We start from the raw sequence: 19,890 nt of genomic DNA, 5'->3' as shown, positions 1-19,890 counted from the left end.
TCTAAAGAGGAGTCCTTAGTGGTTCGATATTAGCTCAGAAGAAGGTATCCAGTATAGTATCTCAAAGATTTGTGCTTGGCCCTCTACATGTAACATTTCATTGGTTACCTGAGAAAGATACACAGATGGTTTGATTATGATATTTGCAAATGACACAAAATTAGAAAGCATAGCTAACACTCTGGTGACAGAATTGGGGTACAAAAAAGATCTTGACAGGCAAGAACACTGTGCCAATGTGAATACTAAGATGAAATTTGGTAGTAATAGTTGTAAAATCTTACAATTGGGTTAAAAAAGGTGACTTTACAATTACAAGATGGTCTAGATCAGGGGTCTAGCCAAATCCAGCCCACAACAGAATATTTTCACATTTTAAAATAAAGTTTTATTGTATTTTTAAAAATGTAAAAACCATTTTTAGCTCAGAACCAGTGAAAAATGGGCTCTTCCTGCTGTGGGTTGCTGACTCCTGGTCTAGCTCACAATGCATCTGAAGTTACAGTGAACTGCCAACTCAGTGTGGTTCAAGAGTATGATACAGTGGCCAAAGAGTGAGCGTGATATTTGTCTACCCCAAGAAATATCACATCCAGAACTAGGGAGGTGATTATTTGCCTGACTGGGTCAAATTACATCTGGAGTATTATGTGCGTTCCATAGTTTTGGAAGGATGCACATAAAATGAAGAGTGACCAGAAAAGCATGATGAGAATGGTGAAGGGCCACACCTTCTGACTGATGAACAATGCTACCTCTCTCCTGCCAGAGAGGGGATAGATTCAGGATGCTAGATGGATCCAAGATGTCTCAAAATGGATGTGGCTAATATGGGAGCTTGTTTGGTTTGACTATATCTATTTATTACAAGTGATTTCTTCTTTTTCCCTCACTTTGTAGGGAAGTGCAGAGAAAATAAAAGCTTATTAGTGGGGGAAAATGTAATTTTTATAAAAGATCATATCATTTGAGGATCATTTGAAGGAATTCAGGTTGTTCAATCTAAAGAAGAGAAGTGATGGTGGGAAGGGAAGGAAAACTGATAACTGTCTCCTAGTGTTTAAGGGATGGTTACTTGGAAACAGGATAGACTTGTCTATGTGACCTCAGAAGAAAAATCTAGGAAAACAGGTAGGAATTGCAGAGAGAAAAATTAAGTAAATCTTCATCTAAAGAAAAATTTGCCAATAACTAAAGTAATCCCAGAGTGGAATGGGCTGTCTCAGGAGAGTGGGCTTCCCTTTCACTGCACATCTTTAAGCAAAGACTCAATGACTATATATCAGGTTTGCTTTGGATGGGATTCTTACTTGGGTTTAGGTTAGGCCATCTCCAGTCATCCTGATATCTGGTCACTGGACCCAGATGGTTCTGGAGGAGAAAGTGAGTCTGGTGACTTTGCACAGTCCTGCCTCACTCAAATCAAAGTCAATTGTAAGTCATGTCGTCATCTCCCTGATGTCATGGTCCCATTCAAAAGTGAAGGACAAACCATAACCTGTGAGACTAAATAGCCTCTGTGATTCCTTTCTACTCTGGGATTCTATGTAAATGCAAGAAGGAGGAAGAAAGCAGGATGAAAGTAGAAAATATCTGTCAGTTCTCTTCATATGGAAGTAATATATGTGATGGGCAATTGGTGAAGTAAGACTGGAAACAAACTAGATTGTAGAGACCTTTAAATGATGAAGAAATGTCAACAAAGACACAGGTAAAAGGTACACAACACAGACTTGGAGGAAGAGACAAGTCAGAAAGATAAAGAGGGTCCTTCAGGTGGCTGCATTCATTTGGTTCTCCAGAGAATGGAGCCTTAACAAGAGACACAGAGCCTTAATAAAAGAAAGAGACAAAAAAGACAGCAGTTCAACAAGGAATAATGCAACAGGGTGGAAAAAGAGAAAATGGCATTGCACAGAGCCATGTGAACCTATCAACAACTATAGTCATGTAGATTATATAGGTCTTGGTAGAAGGGAAGTATGGTAGATTCTCTAGTGTCCTTGTGTCCTTTGTTCATGGAGAAAATACAAACATTTTCTAGCCTGTCTGTGACCTTAGATAGAAGCTTTTACAGTATTTCTTTTGTGTAAATAAAACCTTTCTTATGTTGTTATGAAGCAAAACTGCCTTACAGAAACAATAAGGCATTATGAGGAAGATACAAGGGACAGCATTTGACAGGAGGATAGAATCATTACACAACCCTGACTACCACTTCCCTAGGTGGGGACAGTTCAGAACACTGAACCCAGGAATGGCAGTGTCCCTTAAACCACCATGCCTACTTTCAGCCCAGCCCCTACAGCATTTATCCAAAAAATCAACCCTTGTGGAAAGGGTTAGTGACCACTTCTGAAGGTGCTGGAGCTCCTACTTCCTCAGCAGCCACAGCTACTGAAGACTGAGAAAAGAAAACCCTTATCATCAAAATTTTCGACATTGTTGAATGGTTCAGAAATTGATGTAATTTTACCAATGGAAAGAAAATGCATTATTACCATTGGCTTTTTCTCTTCACCCTAAGAACCACTGAGCTTCTCCGTTTAACTTGCAACTGGAACCTATACTTTGGTCTACCCTCCTCTCAGAGCATGAGCTCCTTGGAAACAGGAATAGTCTTATTTTTTCTCTATATATCCTCAATGGTTTACACATAGTAAGTGCTTAATGCTAATTTATTCATTTATATTAGATGTCTTAGCCCAAGAGCTTGCAGTGGAGTTGAATATCTTTTGAAAGGAGCAAAATAATCCAGATAAGTTTCCATAGTATTCTAGGGGGGGAACATGAGCCAGGAAAAATTTGAAAAAGTTCCTTCAAATTGTAGCCAGCTCCATCATTCAAGGGACCAGATCCCAACTGACATAAGGCATATTTTATTTTATATTTTAATCTTTCAGCCGGTAAGACACCACTGAAGGTTTTTTTTTATCCTGAGAGTAAAATTGACAAATCATCCTAGTAGAAAAACTAATTTGACAACTTTATGAAAGATGGATTGGAGTTAGAGGGAGAGCCCAGAAGCACCAAAACAAATTCAGAAGTCTTTACAATAGTCTAGGCCAAAGGTAATGAATTAATTTAGGCAAGACAGCCTGAATTAGGGTTGAGTCTATGTGAAAAGGGAATGCTTTAGAGAGATATTACCAAAGTAGAATTAATCAGATTTGGCAACCAAGGTTAAGGGAGAATAAAGGGTCAAAGATGATTTGGAAGCTTTGCACTAACCCACAGGGCATGGGTAACAAGGATATTCCAAAGCCACAGTGTGTAGTACAAACAAAACACTGAACTGACAGCATTTTGGTTTTAAATATTTTAACTTACCACACTATGTTAAGAAGTAGTAGGGTGTAGTGGACAGGGCTGGAGTCATGAAGACCTAGGTTTATGCTCATAGAATCATAGATCTAGAATTGGAGGGAACATCAGAGGCAATCTAGTGAACCCCCTTAATTTATTGGTGAAGAAATGGAGGTACTTAAAGGTTACCAGGTAGCCCAGGGTTACTCAGGAAGCAAGTGGCAGAAGCAAGGTCTCAGTACTCCAAGTTTAGTACTTTAAGTTGTCCACTGTCTGCTGCCATCCAGTGTCTGCCTCTGATAATTAGCATCACCTTGGGTAAGTGACAATGCTGCTGAACCTCTTGGAAATCCCTAAGACTTAGCTATTAAGTTGTAGAGGGTCCCCTGATGACAAAACACATCTTGGGGTTACTTAAAAAAAAACATGTATATTGACTCATTCATGGGTTACGTTGGGATGGTGAGAGAAAAATGATGTATATCAGGTAAGGTCAGCACTCCTTGAAGTCAGAGATGATCCACAGTGTCAAAAGCTTCAGATGGTCAAGGAAAAATCAGAATTGAAGAATGCTCTTTGTTTTTAAGATTGTGAAGGAGGTCAGAGACCGCCCTTGGGGGAAGGGGACAGAAAGGGGTCTGTTTCTCCTGGTGACTCCTTCCTTACATTGTTTTGCTTTCTGACTATACCCCTCTGCAATCATATGTGTGTCCATTGATCTAATAAATGCATACTCTGGTGGCCACATACATTTTTGTATAACTAATGCCAGTACAGATAGGAGTTAGGAAGAAGTTTTGAGTATAAGAAACAGGAGACCTCATACTTCTTTCAGTAAGAACTGTGGAGTGGAACAAGATGGACATCCTACCTTCATACCTTTGCACATACCTGGAATACACTCCCTCCTCGTTCAGGTGCCACATCCTACTAAGTAAATCACCTTTGGTTAACTGTTAGTTGGACTAAGAGTGTCTGATTTCCCTCCAATCTTGCATCTCAGCTCCAGTCCAGCCTAAGACAGGTCTGTCTTACTACAAAAGGTGGTTTAAAAGTAAGAAAAAATATCAATACAAAGTTTTCTGGAAAAAAAAAGTCATAGTTAGAAACCAGTGCAAGTGTAGTAGGAGCAAATCTTTCTCCTTGAAGACTTTCTTGGTTCCTTCAATTGTTAATGCCCTCCCTAGCCCGAAAATGACTTTATGATGATTTTGTGTTCCTTTTCCATTTCCCTCTTTGTGGATATGCCAGTTTCTTCCCAGTAGCACCAAGCTTCGGATTGACAAGGATTGTTTTGGCTTTGTCTTTGTGCCTATCATATTGTTATTTTATGTAGGCTCATATATGTTATATTATTACATATATACAATAACATATCATATGCCTGGAATATAATAAGCACTGTATACATGCTTGTTGAATCAACATTGACTATGGGAAAAGAATTCTAACTGAATGCGTGATGGAGTGGAAGGAACACTGTACTTAGACTTAGAGGTGCTGGGTTAAAATCCTGACTGTCTTTACCTCTGTAACCTCAGGGAAATCTCTCAACCTCTCTGGGCCTATTTCCTACTCTATAAGATGACTAATTGACTTCTCAGCTCTTTCCAGTTCTAAATCTATGATGTCCCATCCTATGATCCTAAACATGAAGGCACTGAAATGCAGGCTAAGCTGTTCTCTTTGAGAACAGATTTTGCAAATTGTATTGGTGGAAGGTCATGGCTTCCATTAAATAGTACCGGTTCTGAACAAGCAATGAGAAGTAACACTATTACTCAATGAGATGGGAGATTTCAGGAGCTTCTTGGATCAGTTTCTGGCTGGGATCCCACCATGGGGAAGACACAGAGTCTACTTTCTAAGGCTTTTGGAAAGTGCCTTCAAGAATTCCAACATCTGAATCACTTAGGCTGATCTGAGAGATTTGGCAAATCTTGAAAGGGTGAAGTTCTGTGGAATCTACAAATAGTTTCTAGAGATAGTTCTATGTTTCTTGAAGTCTGGGTTTTCATTCCTAATTCAACTGAATTGATTCTTCTTGTTCTTAACTTGTTGGTATTGTAAAAAAAAAAAAGCTTTGGATTTTGTCAACCTATTGCTAAGTGATGTGGACATAATTTCTACTCTGTGATCATTACAATCAATGAAATGTAGAGGCTGCCATATTTCTTTGGACATTATCTCCAAAATTAATTTGGTTTCTCATGTCAAGTCTCATGTTTTCTCATCTGGGATTTCTCTAGTATCAATGAAATCATAGATTCAGTTCCTATCCTTCCTAACGTGTCATTTCAATAAATGCCTTTACTGCAAACAAATCGCATCCTCTGAGTCACTATCAAAAAGTAAACACATCAGTGTGGACTCATGAGCTATAGTTTTAGGAGCATGGACCCACAGAGCACCTTGAATGTGGGGTAATAGTCTCTTTGGAGACACACTAAATTTGAGCAGAAGTTGGAAGATCAACTTATTTTGCCTCCAAGGAGACAATTACCCCCACATTAAAGGTACTCTGTAGCCACCTTCTACTGAGAAATGGAATGGAATTTGGTCATCTAATTCAACACCTCCCATGTTAGTTAAGGGAACTGAGATCCCATAGGGGTTTAGTGACTAGCCTAAGGCTATCCAGGTAGAACCAGGATTTGAACTCAGGTTTTCAGACTCCTCTTTTCACTGCATCATGTTGCCTGTCAAAAGTGAAACAGAAAACATGAAGGAGATGACTGGTTCCCCAAAATTTTAAAGCCAGGATATGCTCACTACTTAAGACTGAAGTTTTAGGGAACAGTGGGGGTCCTCACCTTACCCCTGAACAATGGGTTCTACTGGGAACTCAGCACCCCTACTCAAACTCTCTACCTATGAGTGGATGGGAAGAATAGGACTGGAGCATGATGGCCTAGTAAAGGAAGGGCCCCTAAATAGTAGCACTCTGGAGGCTAACCACTGGTGAGTCTCTGATGTCTGTTTCCACAGAGGGAAATGTAGATTCTCCCCCTACTCACATCAGGGCTGGGAAGAGGGCATGAGATCAGCAGTGGGTAGACCACAAACACTCTTCCTTTTTCTTCTGGCACAAGATTTGTCCAGCAACTGGAGAAGACTAAGGAAGGTTGGGGATCCATGATCCATCCCCTGATGCACGTATCCAGTACCCAGTCATGGCAGACCCTCCTTCTGCCACCCTAACCAGTTGGAATGGTTTATTCATTATGTTGGTCTTGCCTTTTGTTGCTTTTGAGTTGAACTTTGCTTTCTTCTGAATAAAAGGATGTATTTTGTGGCAGGTGTATCTCCCAAATACACAGTAATTTTGGACATTGCTTTACGTCCCCCAGGGAGAGCTTTGTGTCCCAACCTGGCCCTCACAATCCCCACCCAAATCTGGACCACAGTTCAGAAAACTAGTCTAATGCCCTCAGTTTTACCAATGAAGAACCAATATCACAATACATCCAAATGACGAGATTATGTATATAAAGCACTTCAAAAATCTAGGGACACTAAGTATAAAAATTAATTCTTTGGGTTTTGGAATATTAATACTAACTCCCCCTCCCCACCACTAAATTAGGATTGACTTGAACGAGGAAGAAACAACTCTCCTGCTTTTCTCATAGAACCTAGTGTTGGCCACACTAGATGCTTGTGGAAATTGAATTCCACTGGCTGAGCTTCCTCTCCCCTACACTCACCTCCTGGGTTTGTCCTGGATGGCAGGATAATGGGTCAGGCCAATCCATGCCTCCTACCTCTAAACCCACTTAAATAAAAAAGCAGAGGAGAAAACTCAGACCAAACACTTAGGACCCAAGGTGAGCCTTCCCTGTAGCAGAAATGAATCATGTTTAAAATAAAAAGATGAACACCAGATTCATAACAAAGAGGAATTTCTAAAGCATCATTAATCCATCAAGTCAGTTTTAAAACCACATATAAATAGCTTTTGCAATGTCCTTTTCTTTTTGGAGCGAGGAAGGCAGGGCAATTGGGGTTAAATGACTTGCCCAAGGTCACACAACTGGTTAGTGTTAAGTGTCTGAGACCAGATTTGAACTCAGGTCCTACTGACTCCAGGTCCAGTGCTCTATTCACTGTGCCACCTAGCTGCCCCATTGCAATCTGTCTTATATAAAATAATAATTATTTTTCTAGATGTCTAATACTAAAAATAATCATATATGTAATAATGTATGATTTTTTTGAGGGTGGGAAGACTTAGGGTTCAGGAAGAAGATTTGTATTATTTGACTTTAAAAATTCTAAATACTTTCCACATACAGAAAACACAAAAAGATGATTTTAAATGAAACTCTGAATTTCCATTTCATGATGCTTGCTTTAAAGTAAATCACGTTATTCTCAAAATTGTCCTGCTTGGTTCAAGACTCTACAAGGAATTCAGAAGTTCCTCATAAGCACCCCCACCACGGCTCAGGAGAATTTTATGACTACTTCACAAAGGGTTTTGATAAAAAGATTCTAGTAACCAGGAGCTGTGAATTATCTCTCTTGCTACATGTGATTTAAATTTAAATCCACTTGTGTATGGTATCAGTTATGGAGGACGTTTGTATGAAAAATTCCTGTTTAGTCGATTAGTTGTGTCTGACTCTTTCTTACACCATTTGGGGTTTTCTTGGCAAAGATACTGGAATGGTTTGACACTTTCTTCTCCAGTTTATTTTACAGATGAGGAAACTGAGGCAAACAGGGGTAAGTGGCTTGCCCAGAGTCACACAGAGTGTGTCTGAGGCTGAATTTGAACTTGAGTCCTCCTGACTCCAAGCTCAGCAGTTTTATCCACTGCATCACCTAACTGCCCTTCTAAATATTCTTACTTAAATACTTTCTTCCAAAATTCAAAAACAAAAACCCCACTGTCTTGCTTGTCTGTGCTTGTTTTCCTCTGTGCATTTTTTAAAAAATGCTCTAAAGGCCCCCTTTTTTCCTCTTCTGTCCTCCTCCCTGCCAATAAAAAATCATATAAATTAGGGTAGTAAGATTGTCATAACCACTTCAGAGTGATAGAGAGAGGGATGGATTTGGAGTCTGGAACCCTTGAATTTTAATGCTGTCGAAGATACTTGCTAGCTATATGATGCTGGGCAATTTGCTTTAACCCCTTTGAGCTTCCCTTTCCTCATTTGTAAAATGGGGCTAATAGGATCTCATGATTGCTATGAAGATCCCAAAAAGATAATATATGCAAAAGCATTTTATAGAACTTAAGAGTTGTTTAATGTGAGTTATTATTATCCTGTGACAAAATACTCCTGAGTTTTGGCCAGGCTGCTTAGGAGAAGGCTCAGGACTTTCCCTTCTGAAAGGGAAGAGGCAATCAACTGATGTTTATTGAGTGTATATTGTGCTAGGCTGTGCTCAGCTAGGATGGTAGAATAGGATAGTTCAATTTTCAAAGCCATGTTCAGTCATTTTCAGTCATGTTCCATTCTCTGTGACCCCAGTTGAGCTTTTCATTGAAGATACTGGAGGGGTTTATCATTTCCTTCTCCAGTTCATTTTACAGATGAGGAAACTGAGGCAAACACAGTTAAGTGACTTGCCCAGGGTCACACAGCAAGTAAATTTCTGAGGTTGAATTTGAATTCAGGGCTTCCTGACTCCAGGCCTTGTGCTCTATTCACTATGATCATAATTATGAAATGAGTTGAATAGATAAGTTTCTGAATGAACTGAGTTTTGACAGTTAAGGACAAACTTTCACGTATGAATATTTTAATTTAAAAAAATAATTCCATCAACTTGGCCAAATATAACCTCCTGAAATATAGACGCCCATAAGTCTGCAGTATGATCATCATCATTTCCCATTTTTAAGATAGATAAATAGCAGAACTCATTGATATTCGTGTCTCTGAGGGCTTCCTTAAAACCAAAAATAAAAGCTCCAACATGGAAGAGTGCTCAGGGCTCATCTACAAAGTGGAGATTATCTTTGGAGAAATTTCTGTAGCCTAGATGAGTATCTCATGCACTGGGTGAACCTTATTTTTAAATGAAATTGTATAAATGAAACTTATAAATGTTAAATTTGCTGCTTCTCCCATCCTTTTGAAAGAACCTGCATCAATTTGAGTCTCTTAATCATGAGGTGGGAGTGAGGGAGGGTTAGTGGGGACATTAGCGAATGGATTTTACTAGAAATACAAGGGAGATATTAATATAGCGTAGCTGGTAATGGTAGACTCTGATGTGTACTTAGGCAAAGGCCCAGGGTAAAGTGCCTGCCAGTTTACACAGATAGGAATCATGAATATCCAGAAGCAGCCTAAGATGCTGCAATGTCCTGAACAGAGGGAGTGAAAAAGCAGCTAGAGAATCAGACTTTCAAAGTGACCCTTACTGACCAAAGAAACAAAGAGCAGGGATATGGTAATTTACAAGAGAAACAAAAGGTAAGAGCAAGTGTTAAGGGGTGTGCTGGAAGTGAACACAACTTGGGGTCCCAGGGAAAACCAATACTTCCTTGTTTTAGCTGTATGAAATGGGATGGAGGAAGAGGGCCCAGGCTAGATTGCTTCTGGAGTGGAAAGAGGCATGAGATGAGGAAAGACAAGGAAAAATGCTTTCCTCAGAGCAGATCCATACATTTTAACATTAAAGATAGCTCAAACAGTGGGCAAATCATATGAAAATTCACATGTGCAGGGACACAAAATAGCCAGAGACTTAAAAAATCCCAGGATCATATGAAGAATGAAATTCTTCTATTTAGTTTACTTAAAACCAGAAAGCTAGCTCAGATATGGAAGAGTGCTCAGAGCTCATCTATAAAGTGGAGATTATCTTTGGAGAAAAAATGACTATCTTACCCGGTAAAGTGGGGGCAAAACAAAGACAAAATGTATGGGAATTACGATGGTGGGAGGGTGGAGAAATCCAAAGGCCAGTGAGCCACACAATAGTGATCCAGAATGTAATCCAGTTCTAAGAACTAAACATCCTAAAAACAGGAAGAAGCACTGAATCTGATGTAGACTGGTGGAAAGGAAGATGACACAAAACCACATTGTAATCCACAGAAATGGCTCCAGTTGGAAGCCTGGAATTAACAAGAGATTATTATTTTAACATGGAGCTTAACACTATGCACATTTTTCCTCGAAGGAAGAAACAATCTTCAAAGCACTGATAGTATTTTTTTTTTTGCATTACTGCATGCACTAATAGTGTAAGGCCCTGAATTCCTTCTAGATCATAGGATCATAGATCGAGCACCAGCAAGAACCTCAAAGGTCACCAAGTAAAACCTCATTTTGCACATGAAGAAAGGAGCTCAGAAGCCTTATGTAATTTGCTCAGGCTTAGTTTGTGTTCAGACTAGCCATTTCAGCAGGGTCACTAGACCTGCAGATCAAGGCAATGTAATAACTAATTTACCTACATTTCACCTTTTTTGTTATTTTACTGATGTCAACTAGTAAAAGAGTATGCCAAGGCATATGATATTTGACATCTAAGGTCCCCTTCCTTTCCCTCTCTACAAAGGTGGGGTAATAGATTTAGATTTTAGCAAAGCACTTGAAAGTTTCTCATGATACTCTTGGGGGTCCTAAATAAAAAGATGTGGGCTAGATAATACCATAGTTAGGTGGATTTGGAATTGTTTGAATGGTCAGACTCAAAGAACAGTGATTTATGGTTTTGTTTCAACCTGAATATTTCCAGAAGTTCCCTAGGCATCTGTGTTTGGCCCTATGTTATTTAACATTTTTATCAAAGATGTGAAGTCATGGGTGTCTTACTTATCAGATTTGCAGATGAGAGAAAGTTAGGAGGTATAGCTTAATACATAGGATTATCCTATTAAAAACCAAGTAGATTTCAACAGGCAAAAATATGTTGGGGCAAATCAAGAGGAAATTTAATAGGGACAAAAATATACCTGAAGATCAAAAAAACCACAAATTCATTGGTACCAGATGGAGGAATGGCTGAATAGGAGGCTATCTGAAAAAAAAAAAAAACAAATTGTGGAGTTTTTGGTAGGCTGTGGGCTCTCTGATTTCCAAAAGGGGCTCAGGAGAGAACTAAGTCATCAATTCTTTCCCAATTTTATCCCTACACACATCTGCCTTTTCCCCAAAACCTGCCTACCTCCAAGGGGCAACTTTGAAAAAAAAGAAAGCTCCATTGGCTCTTTTCCAGCCAGTTTTTGCCCCTAGATTCAACCTTCCTATTGTAGCACCTACTTCTTCAGATCATCTACGCCCACATCATCCTCTATACCTGAGATCTGTTGGTTGTGAAAGCATAGTCAGGAATGCCTTCTTCTTGGGGTATGGCTACAATTCTTCAGTGAATTAAGATAACCATTGCTTTCTTTGACCTGTGGATCATTTAGGCAGAAGCTTCTTGGATTTTCTGGGTTGTTTCTCAAATGGATTCATCTCATTTTCCTCTCATCAATCTTCCTCAAATCCATGTTGAGGTATATTAAAAACAAGTCACTAGGGGGGTGGAGTCAAGATGGGGGAGTAGAAGCAGGACCTCCCTGCTGCTCCGGCTTCCACCTTCCCCAATCCATGTAAAAAGGGCACTCTAAACAAACTTTGGAGCTGCAGAACCCACAAAATGACACAGAGAAGCTAACCTCCCGCTGAGGACAGCCTGGCAGGAATAGGCCAACACAGCGCTCTGGGAGCTGAGCCCAGCCCCAAGCCAAGGCTTTAGCCCCAGGGTGGGCCTGACCAGCCACCTGCTGGAGTGCAGCAGCTGTGGCCTTTTCCACATTTATCAACACATAGATGCAAAGGACAAAGTGAGAGGACAGTGCAGTCTGGACTTTGGGACCCAGTAAGTGGGAGTGCATGGCTTTTGCCACCGGGGTGAGAAGCCTCTGAGACACCGGCACAACCAGCCAGCCCCCCACCCCCACCCCCCGTGGCAGCTTCAGCTCCTAGCATACAGAGTGTAGGGGTATTATGTGTAGAGTGTATTATATGCAGAGTGTAGCACCATCAGGGGGGGTAATTGCTCTTGCTTTAACCATCTTGGATCTGGATTGCAATCTAGGGTGGAGGTCCTAGGGTGTGTGTCCAGCTTGCCAGAGAGTGTGGAGACCCTAGAGAGGGTACCCATCTAATACCTCCAGCAGCTGAGAAAACCCCAGCGTTTGGGACGAAAGCTCCCCTGTCTGGTGGCAGAGTCCTACTGTGGCAAAAAGCCCAGGGGTCAAGTGACTGAGGGGCAACATGACTAGACAAAGAAAGCAAAACAAATAGAAGACTCCAACATTAGACTCCTATTTTGGGGACAAAAAGGAGCAAAGCATGGAACAGGAGGAAGACAGTGAAGTCCAAATTCCTGCACCAAAAGCTTCAAAGGAAAATATGAGCTGGTTACAGGCCATAGAGGACCTTAAGAAGCAGATAAGAGAAGTAGAGGAAAAATTGGGAAGAGAAATGAGAACAATGCAGGAAAATTACAAAATGAGAGTCAACAGCCTGACTGAGGACAATAACACCTTAAAAAACAGACTAACTCAAATGGCAAAAGAGGCTTCAAAAGGCAATGAGGAGAAGAATGCCGTAAAAAGCTTAATTTGCCAGATGGACAAAGAGTCTCAAAAGCTCACTGAGGAGAATCATTGCTTCAGAATTAGATTGGAGCAAATGGAAACTAATGACTTTATGAGAAATCAAGATGCTATTAAACAGATACAAACAAATGAAAGAATAGAAGGCAATGTGAAATATCTCATGGGAAAAACCACTGACCTGGAAAATAAATCCAGGAGAGAGAATTTAAAAATTATTGGACTACCTGAAAGCCATGATCAAAGAAAGAACCTAGAAATCATCCTCCAGGAAGTTCTCAAAGAAAATTGCCCTGATCCTTTAGAATCAAAGGGCAAAATAGAGGTTGAAAGAATGCACTGATCACCTCCTGAAAAAGATCCCAAAAAGAAAACTCCTAGGAATATTGTAGCCAGGTTCCGGAGTTCCCAGATTAAGGAGAGAATATTACAAGCAGCCAGGAAGAAACAATTTGAATGTTGTGGAAACACAATCAGGATAACCCAGTATCTGGCAAGCTTCTACACTGAGGGATCGAAAGGCTTGGAATATGATTTTCTGGAGGTCAAAGGAGCAGGGATTAAAACCAAGAGTCACCTACCCAGCAAAACTGAGTATCACGTTTCAGGGGAAAATATGGCCATTCAGTGGAATAGACGACTTTCAAGCATTCTTGCTGAAAAAACCAGAGCTGAACAGAAAATCTGACATTCAGATACAAGAAGCAAGAGAAGCATGAAAAGGTAAACAGGGAAAAGAATCATAAGGAACTTATCGTTGAACTATTAACATTCCTACATGGAAAAACAGTAATTGTAACTTATGAAACTTTTCTCAGTAGTTGAAGGGAATAGATATATATATATATATATATATGTCTATATATGAAGGTATGTGGGCATGTGAAGTCATATGTGAATGTGTGTATATACGTTTACAGGTATACATAGATAGAGGGTACAGGACCAATTTAACAGGTAGGGATGATACTTAAAAAGTGAAATTAAGAGGTGAGAGAGGAATATAATGAGAGGAGATGGAGAGAGACAAAATGGGGTAAACTATCTCATATAGAAGAGGCAAGGGAGAATGGTTACAATGGAGGGGAAGAATAGGAAGGCAAAAGGGAATGGGTCAACCTTATTCCCCTTGAATTTGGCTTGAGGAGGGAATGAAATACACACTAAATAGGGGATCTCACCCTACAGGAGAGTAGGGGGGGAAGGGGAAGAGAGGGGGGATGATGGAAGGGAGGGCAGACTGGAGGGGAGGAAGTTGGAAGTACCCACTTTTGAAAAGGGACAGGATCAAAGTAGAGAATAGAAAAAGTGGGAGGTGGGATAGGAGGGAGGGAAATAAAGTCAGTGTTTTACAATATATCTATATGTCATTGTTTTGCATTAGCCACACATGTACAACCTATACTGAACTGCTTATCTTCCCAGTAAGCGTGGGTGACAAGGGAGGAAGGGAATGAATCTGGAATTCAAAGTTTTAAAATCAAATATTCAAATATATATACTATTATTAATACTATTTTACATGTAATTGGGAAATAAGATTATACAGGCACTGGGGCATTGAGATCCACTGGAAAAGTTGAAAGGGGTATGGGAGAAAATATGGAAGAGAGCAGATTGGAGGAGGGGATATCCTTTGGAATTGCTATTTGGGGGCGGTGGGTAGGGGAAAAACGGGGAGAAAATTTGTAACTCAAAATCTGGTGGAAATGAATGATGTAAATCAGAAGTTAATAAAGCATTTGAAAAATTAAAAAAAAAAACCAACTCACTAATCAGCATTGAACATATACCTGAGGCTCCCAACAGGTAGTTCTAAATCTGCCAGTACCTTTGTAAACTGTACTGAAAAGTAAAACAGCCACCCAAGACCCAAACTCCCTACAGAATACCCTACCTCTTTATCTATGCTCTAGTGCTGCGTTTTCAGTACTGGAAATAAGACTGCATTTGGAATGGGAAGACAAGGGTTCAAATCCTAATTCTGCAATTTGCTACTTTTGTGGCCCAAGGCAAATAGCCACCTTTCTGGAACTAAATTTCCTCATCTATAAAATGGCAGGGCGTGGGGGAGGGAGATTTCCACAGTCCCTTCATCAATTTCTAGATCTAAGAATTTAAAGAATCAATTTAGTTCACACATGAAGATGTGGACCATTACCTATTTGACTTGGACTAGTTTACAATCTCTCAGAAGAGTAGAAAATCTGAATGTTCATGAAAGTGCACTTGGAAAAACTGATGACACAAAGTTGTTAATCAAAGTAAGCAATGACAGGTTTATTTAAAATTTCCAGTAGAGAAGACCCTCTAGTTTTGGAATAAAAGTACTCAAAGTACTACAGCTTAAGTGAATATAAAAGATTAGCAGAAAAAAATAAAACCAAACATAATACAAAAAAACCTTGAAAATAAAAATAATTTTAAAGTTTGAAAGGAATTCAAAACAAGGGTGTTCTTTTAAATCCTCCAAACATTTAAACAGTGACTAGGTTCGGCAAAATAATGCACTTACAGATTAAAGCCAACTTGTTAACGTAAACTATGTAAAAAATGCTCAAGTCAATCCAAATTTATTGTACAACATTTTGAAGGAGAATCCATCTCCTGATTCTGGTAATTGATTTTTTCCCCCAAAGATACATGGATTACTCAGTTGTGTAACTGCTTATTTAGGGGGCGATGCAAAAAAAGGGTTTAAAAGTAGGATAAAGTTACTATAAAAATTAAATGAAATGCACAGTTAAAAGTTCAGATATCAGTCTTTCTTTAAACTAAGAAACTGGGTTTACAGTATGGTCTACATTTTCAGTTTCCACATTCCCCTCCCCTCCCCCCACAGCTCCCACCCCAAATACTCCTTATCCTCTAGTCTAATCAATTCTAAACTTCCAAATACACTGTACATACACATTTAGCAGAGAGCAGATGCTAACATTATTGTGACAGCAGTGTGGTCAGCCCACAAATTTTAGAAAGACTATTACACATTATATCATCAAGATTAACCTTTACTTTAAAAACAAACAAACAAAAGAACAACCCAGGAACTCTTACTAAACAAATAGTTTTTTTAAAAATATTGTGAAAAGCCCATAAAAAAGGAGACTCTCATCATGGGCTCCCAACCAGATAAAAAACACACTTCAGAGAGACTAAGGGCTTAATGCTAAACACCTGCCAAATGATGCCCTCGAAAGTGCCAAATACAAAAGGATCTCTTAGGAACACTTGTCCCTCGGACGAATCGTCCCTCATTTGGCCATATCTTCTTGAATAATACACAAAACCCGCTGGAAGATCGGCATCCAGTCGACTTTCCAAGAGAATGTTACAATGTAAACGAAATGAGTTCTTGATACCGACAGTATGTTACAATGGTTTTAGTTTTTTAATCCAACAGTTGGTCACAGAGGTCAAGTATTACCAAGGCTCCTTTTCAGCCTGTTGTCAGTTTGTAAATGTGTCTGACTCATACATCCTTCAAGTACATGCAAGGCTCAAGAGTTCCAAAAGAGGCAGAATCCTGGGGATGAAGGGTAGGGTGGGGCGATGGGGGAGAGGGGGCAATTATGATACAGATGAAATGGGATTATGAGGTGAACCCATCTGAGTAAGAACTTTATCCAACCACTGTAGAGGGCCATGCAGATGGATCTCGATCCAGCAGGGAGTGCTGGTTACATCCTGCCGGTGGTATTCTGCTCCCCAGCCCTGGAAACAAAACACAGTACACATCAATGACCTACTCGTTATGTGGACACTGTCAGATCTGCTGAAGAGAAAACAGGACACACAGTTGTCTCAAATGCTGTGAATGTAAGTAGAAAGCGTGTTATTTTACTCTTTTACTTTATTACAAAAAAGCACAGATAAAGTACGCACTAATTACTTTTGATCAAACAGTTGTGGTACAACAGAAAGACAGATTTAGAATTACAGGAGTCTTTGAGGTTGAGCCAGTTCAAATGACTCATTTTAAAAAGGGAGAAACTGAGGCCCAGAGATCTTTAAGTGACTTGCCCAGGGTCATGTAGGCACAAACGGCAGAGGTGGTATGTGAACCCAGGTCCTTGGAGTCCAAATGCGCTGCTCTTCCATCACACTGAGATGCCTCTTCTTGAGAGCTGACTTCAAATCCTGCTTCTGGCACTTGTTATTCATGGACAGATAAGCCTCTCTGCCTCCCTGTGCCTCAGTTTCCATAACTGTAAAATGGGGATAATACTTGCACTGTCTCATAGAAAGTAGTGAGAAAAGTGATGCAGAAGAGTCATTTTAGATTATAAACTCTCCTTATGAAGCATCCTTTATTCCAAGGTTGCTATTCACCTCCTAAACAGAGTCAGTAGACTTAAAATGTAGAATGAGACATAAGCTTTTGAACTTGGTCAATGTGGGAATTTGTTTTACTTGATTATGCATATTATGAGGGTTTTTTTGAGGGGGGGGTGTTTATTTTGGGAGGGGGGAAATAAATTCTTATTAATAATAAAACAAATTTTAAAAGAAAGAATATAAATTTCTCTAGCAAAATGTAAACTCCTTGAGGACAGGAATTTAAAAAAAATTATAAATTATATCTTTGAATCCCCGACATCTAGCAGAGTGCCTAAAACATGAGTAGCATTTAATTAATGATTGAACTGATTTATACAACAGAAAACAAAACAAAATATCATCTTAAAAGCTATTTATATTACATGTTATTAACTTTTCCACAAAAGTTCTGGACCAAATGGTCCAGAAAGCTAGGAGAGGAAAGGACTCTTGGAATCCCAAAGATTTATTCTAGTACATGTCATCTGCACTGGAGAAGCTCTAAGAACAATCTTGGAAATGGACTATAGGCTCATTACTGGAAGAACAATCTATCTGAACACAAGAGGCTTACTTCCAAAAAATTAGTTCCCAAGTAATTAATTTCTTTGGGTATAGCATCTTATGAAAACAATCTAGTAAGGCCTGCAATCTGCATTAGCAGATACCCTCATGTGATGGTTTCATGGATATTCTGAAATATTAACCAGGAAAGGAAAAGAACTGAAATGCTGAGGGGTGTAGGGGGACACTACAAAATAGAGACTTTGGAAAGGCTCAGTCTATCAATTGGGAAAAATGAATCATTCTAATTTTAAAAGACAAAGTGCCTTTATAAAGAAAAGTGTATTTCTAGTGAAGCAAAACGAAACCAAAGCAAGCCATCAAGTTCTGCTCTTGTACTAAATAGGCTGAGTGTGTTCCAAGCAGAATGCTTTTCTAAATGCAGCCTCAGCACCAGCATCGGGGCCTTCTCTAATACTGCATCTTGGTGCCTAGAGAAGGGGCATGGTTCTTGAAGCCAAGTTAACAGTGGAGCACAAACTTGCTGGGACCTTTCCCAATTTGGAAAGCCCTAGCTATTCTGCAGTTGTTCATCATCACATTGGTCAGTTTGAGGAATTTTTTAGCCTCAGCAACCCTTACCATGGGAGAGTGACTTGTATGGGAGCATCCTTGACTTTAAGACACAAAAAAGTAAAACATTACTTTAAATTACAATTTAGATAATTTATATAAATTTATTTTATATATTTTACTTTGTGTAGTATATATTTATATAATTTATACAAATTTAAATTATTACAATAAAGCAAATTATTGCTTTAATATCTATACTCTTTTTTAAATGATAATAATGAATAGAGATATTTTACCTTTCCCAATAGCATCCACGAAGACTCCTAAAGAATGGCAACTTTGGAGATAAAAGGTACTCCAAATTCATGTCAATGAATAAAAAGAAGGTAGTATCTCAGTGGGAAAGGGAATGGAGCAGAGATAGGGAAAGGTCTCCCAAAGAAGGCAGGATTTGAGCTGAGGTTCAAAGGAAACCAGGCAAACTTCGAGGAGGTAAAGGGGCAGAGCACTTCAGGCATGGAGAGCCAGTGTGAAGTTCAAGAGGGTATGAGGCAGAGAGTTGTCTTTGAGCAACTAGAAGCAGGCTGCCGTGGCTCAAACCTGTGGTAAGTCTGGACATGTGTGAGAGGGAGAGCTGAGATGCAGAGGGGTGGATGGGAAAGTGTGTGCTGGTCCCTTGCACCATCCCTGGGGGCCCCTAGACCCACCATTAAAGGCCTAACAAGCACCTATTTAACAATAATTAGCTAAACTGGGGAGCTACCAGATAGCTGGCCTCTCACTCCCTGCTCCACTTGCTGCAGCTGAGTTCATGGCTTCATGCCAGCCCCATGTCTCTTCTCCCCTGAAACTAAAGGCACCTTTCCCACCTCTTACCTCAGGTACAGAAAATCCTAGTTACAGCTGGAAGAATGATGTCAACTCCATAAGTACTATGTGCTCTACATACTATGAGCACTATGTGCTTTATACTATTAGTGCTATGTGCTCTGTACTATGAGCACTGTGTGCTCTACATAGTGAGTACTGTGTGCTCTGTATACTGAGTGCTGTGTGCTGTATACTACGAGCGCTATTATACATACTATGACTGCTGTGTGCTCTATACTATGAGCGCTATGTGCTCTGTAATACTATGAATGCTCTAGACTATGAGCTCTATGCTCTACATTCTAAGAACGCTGTGTGCTCTGTATGCTATGAGTGCTATGTGCTCTATACTATGAGTGCTGTGTGCTCTGTATACTATGAGCGCTATGTGCTCAATACTATGAACTCTGTGTGCTCTACATAGTATGAAGGCTATGTGCTCTACATACTATGAGTTCTGTGCTCTAAATACTATGAATGCTATGTGTTCTACATACTATGAACGCTGTGTTCTACATACAATGACCGCCATATGCTCTACATACTATGAGCACTGTGTGCTTTATACTTTGAGTGCTATGTGCTCTGTATACTACCGTGTTTTCCCGATAATAAGACCTATCCCGAAAATAAGCCCTCCCCTTACTGTGTAAGATTCCTCTAAAATAAGCCCTCCCCCAAAAATAAGCCCTACATTACGGTATCCTCTGTATGTACCGTCCTACCCCCCCCCCCCCCCC

At 39.8% G+C, this 19,890-nt stretch overlaps 1 protein-coding gene across 3 annotated transcripts in view; it reads right to left on the bottom strand.

The window, feature by feature from the left end:
* Positions 1 to 15,132: 15,132 nt before the first annotated feature.
* Positions 15,133 to 19,890, bottom strand: part of SMAD1 (SMAD family member 1) — a 411,788-nt gene continuing 407,030 nt past the window's right edge. For all 3 annotated transcript variants that reach the window (XM_069105461.1, XM_069105462.1, XM_069105460.1), the window contains one exon: positions 15,133 to 16,594. In XM_069105461.1, coding sequence (XP_068961562.1) covers positions 16,451 to 16,594 — 144 coding nt within the window. In that variant the 3' untranslated portion in view covers positions 15,133 to 16,450. The remainder of the gene's footprint in view (positions 16,595 to 19,890) is intronic.

The sequence above is a fragment of the Petaurus breviceps genome, unplaced genomic scaffold (assembly GCF_028583685.1).
Source record: "Petaurus breviceps papuanus isolate PSGF00001 unplaced genomic scaffold, PetGlider_PUasm1.0 76, whole genome shotgun sequence".
Classification (NCBI taxonomy): Eukaryota; Metazoa; Chordata; class Mammalia; order Diprotodontia; family Petauridae; genus Petaurus; species Petaurus breviceps.
Note: the sequence above shows the minus strand (reverse complement) of the source record. Positions and strands in the feature narration are given on the sequence as shown.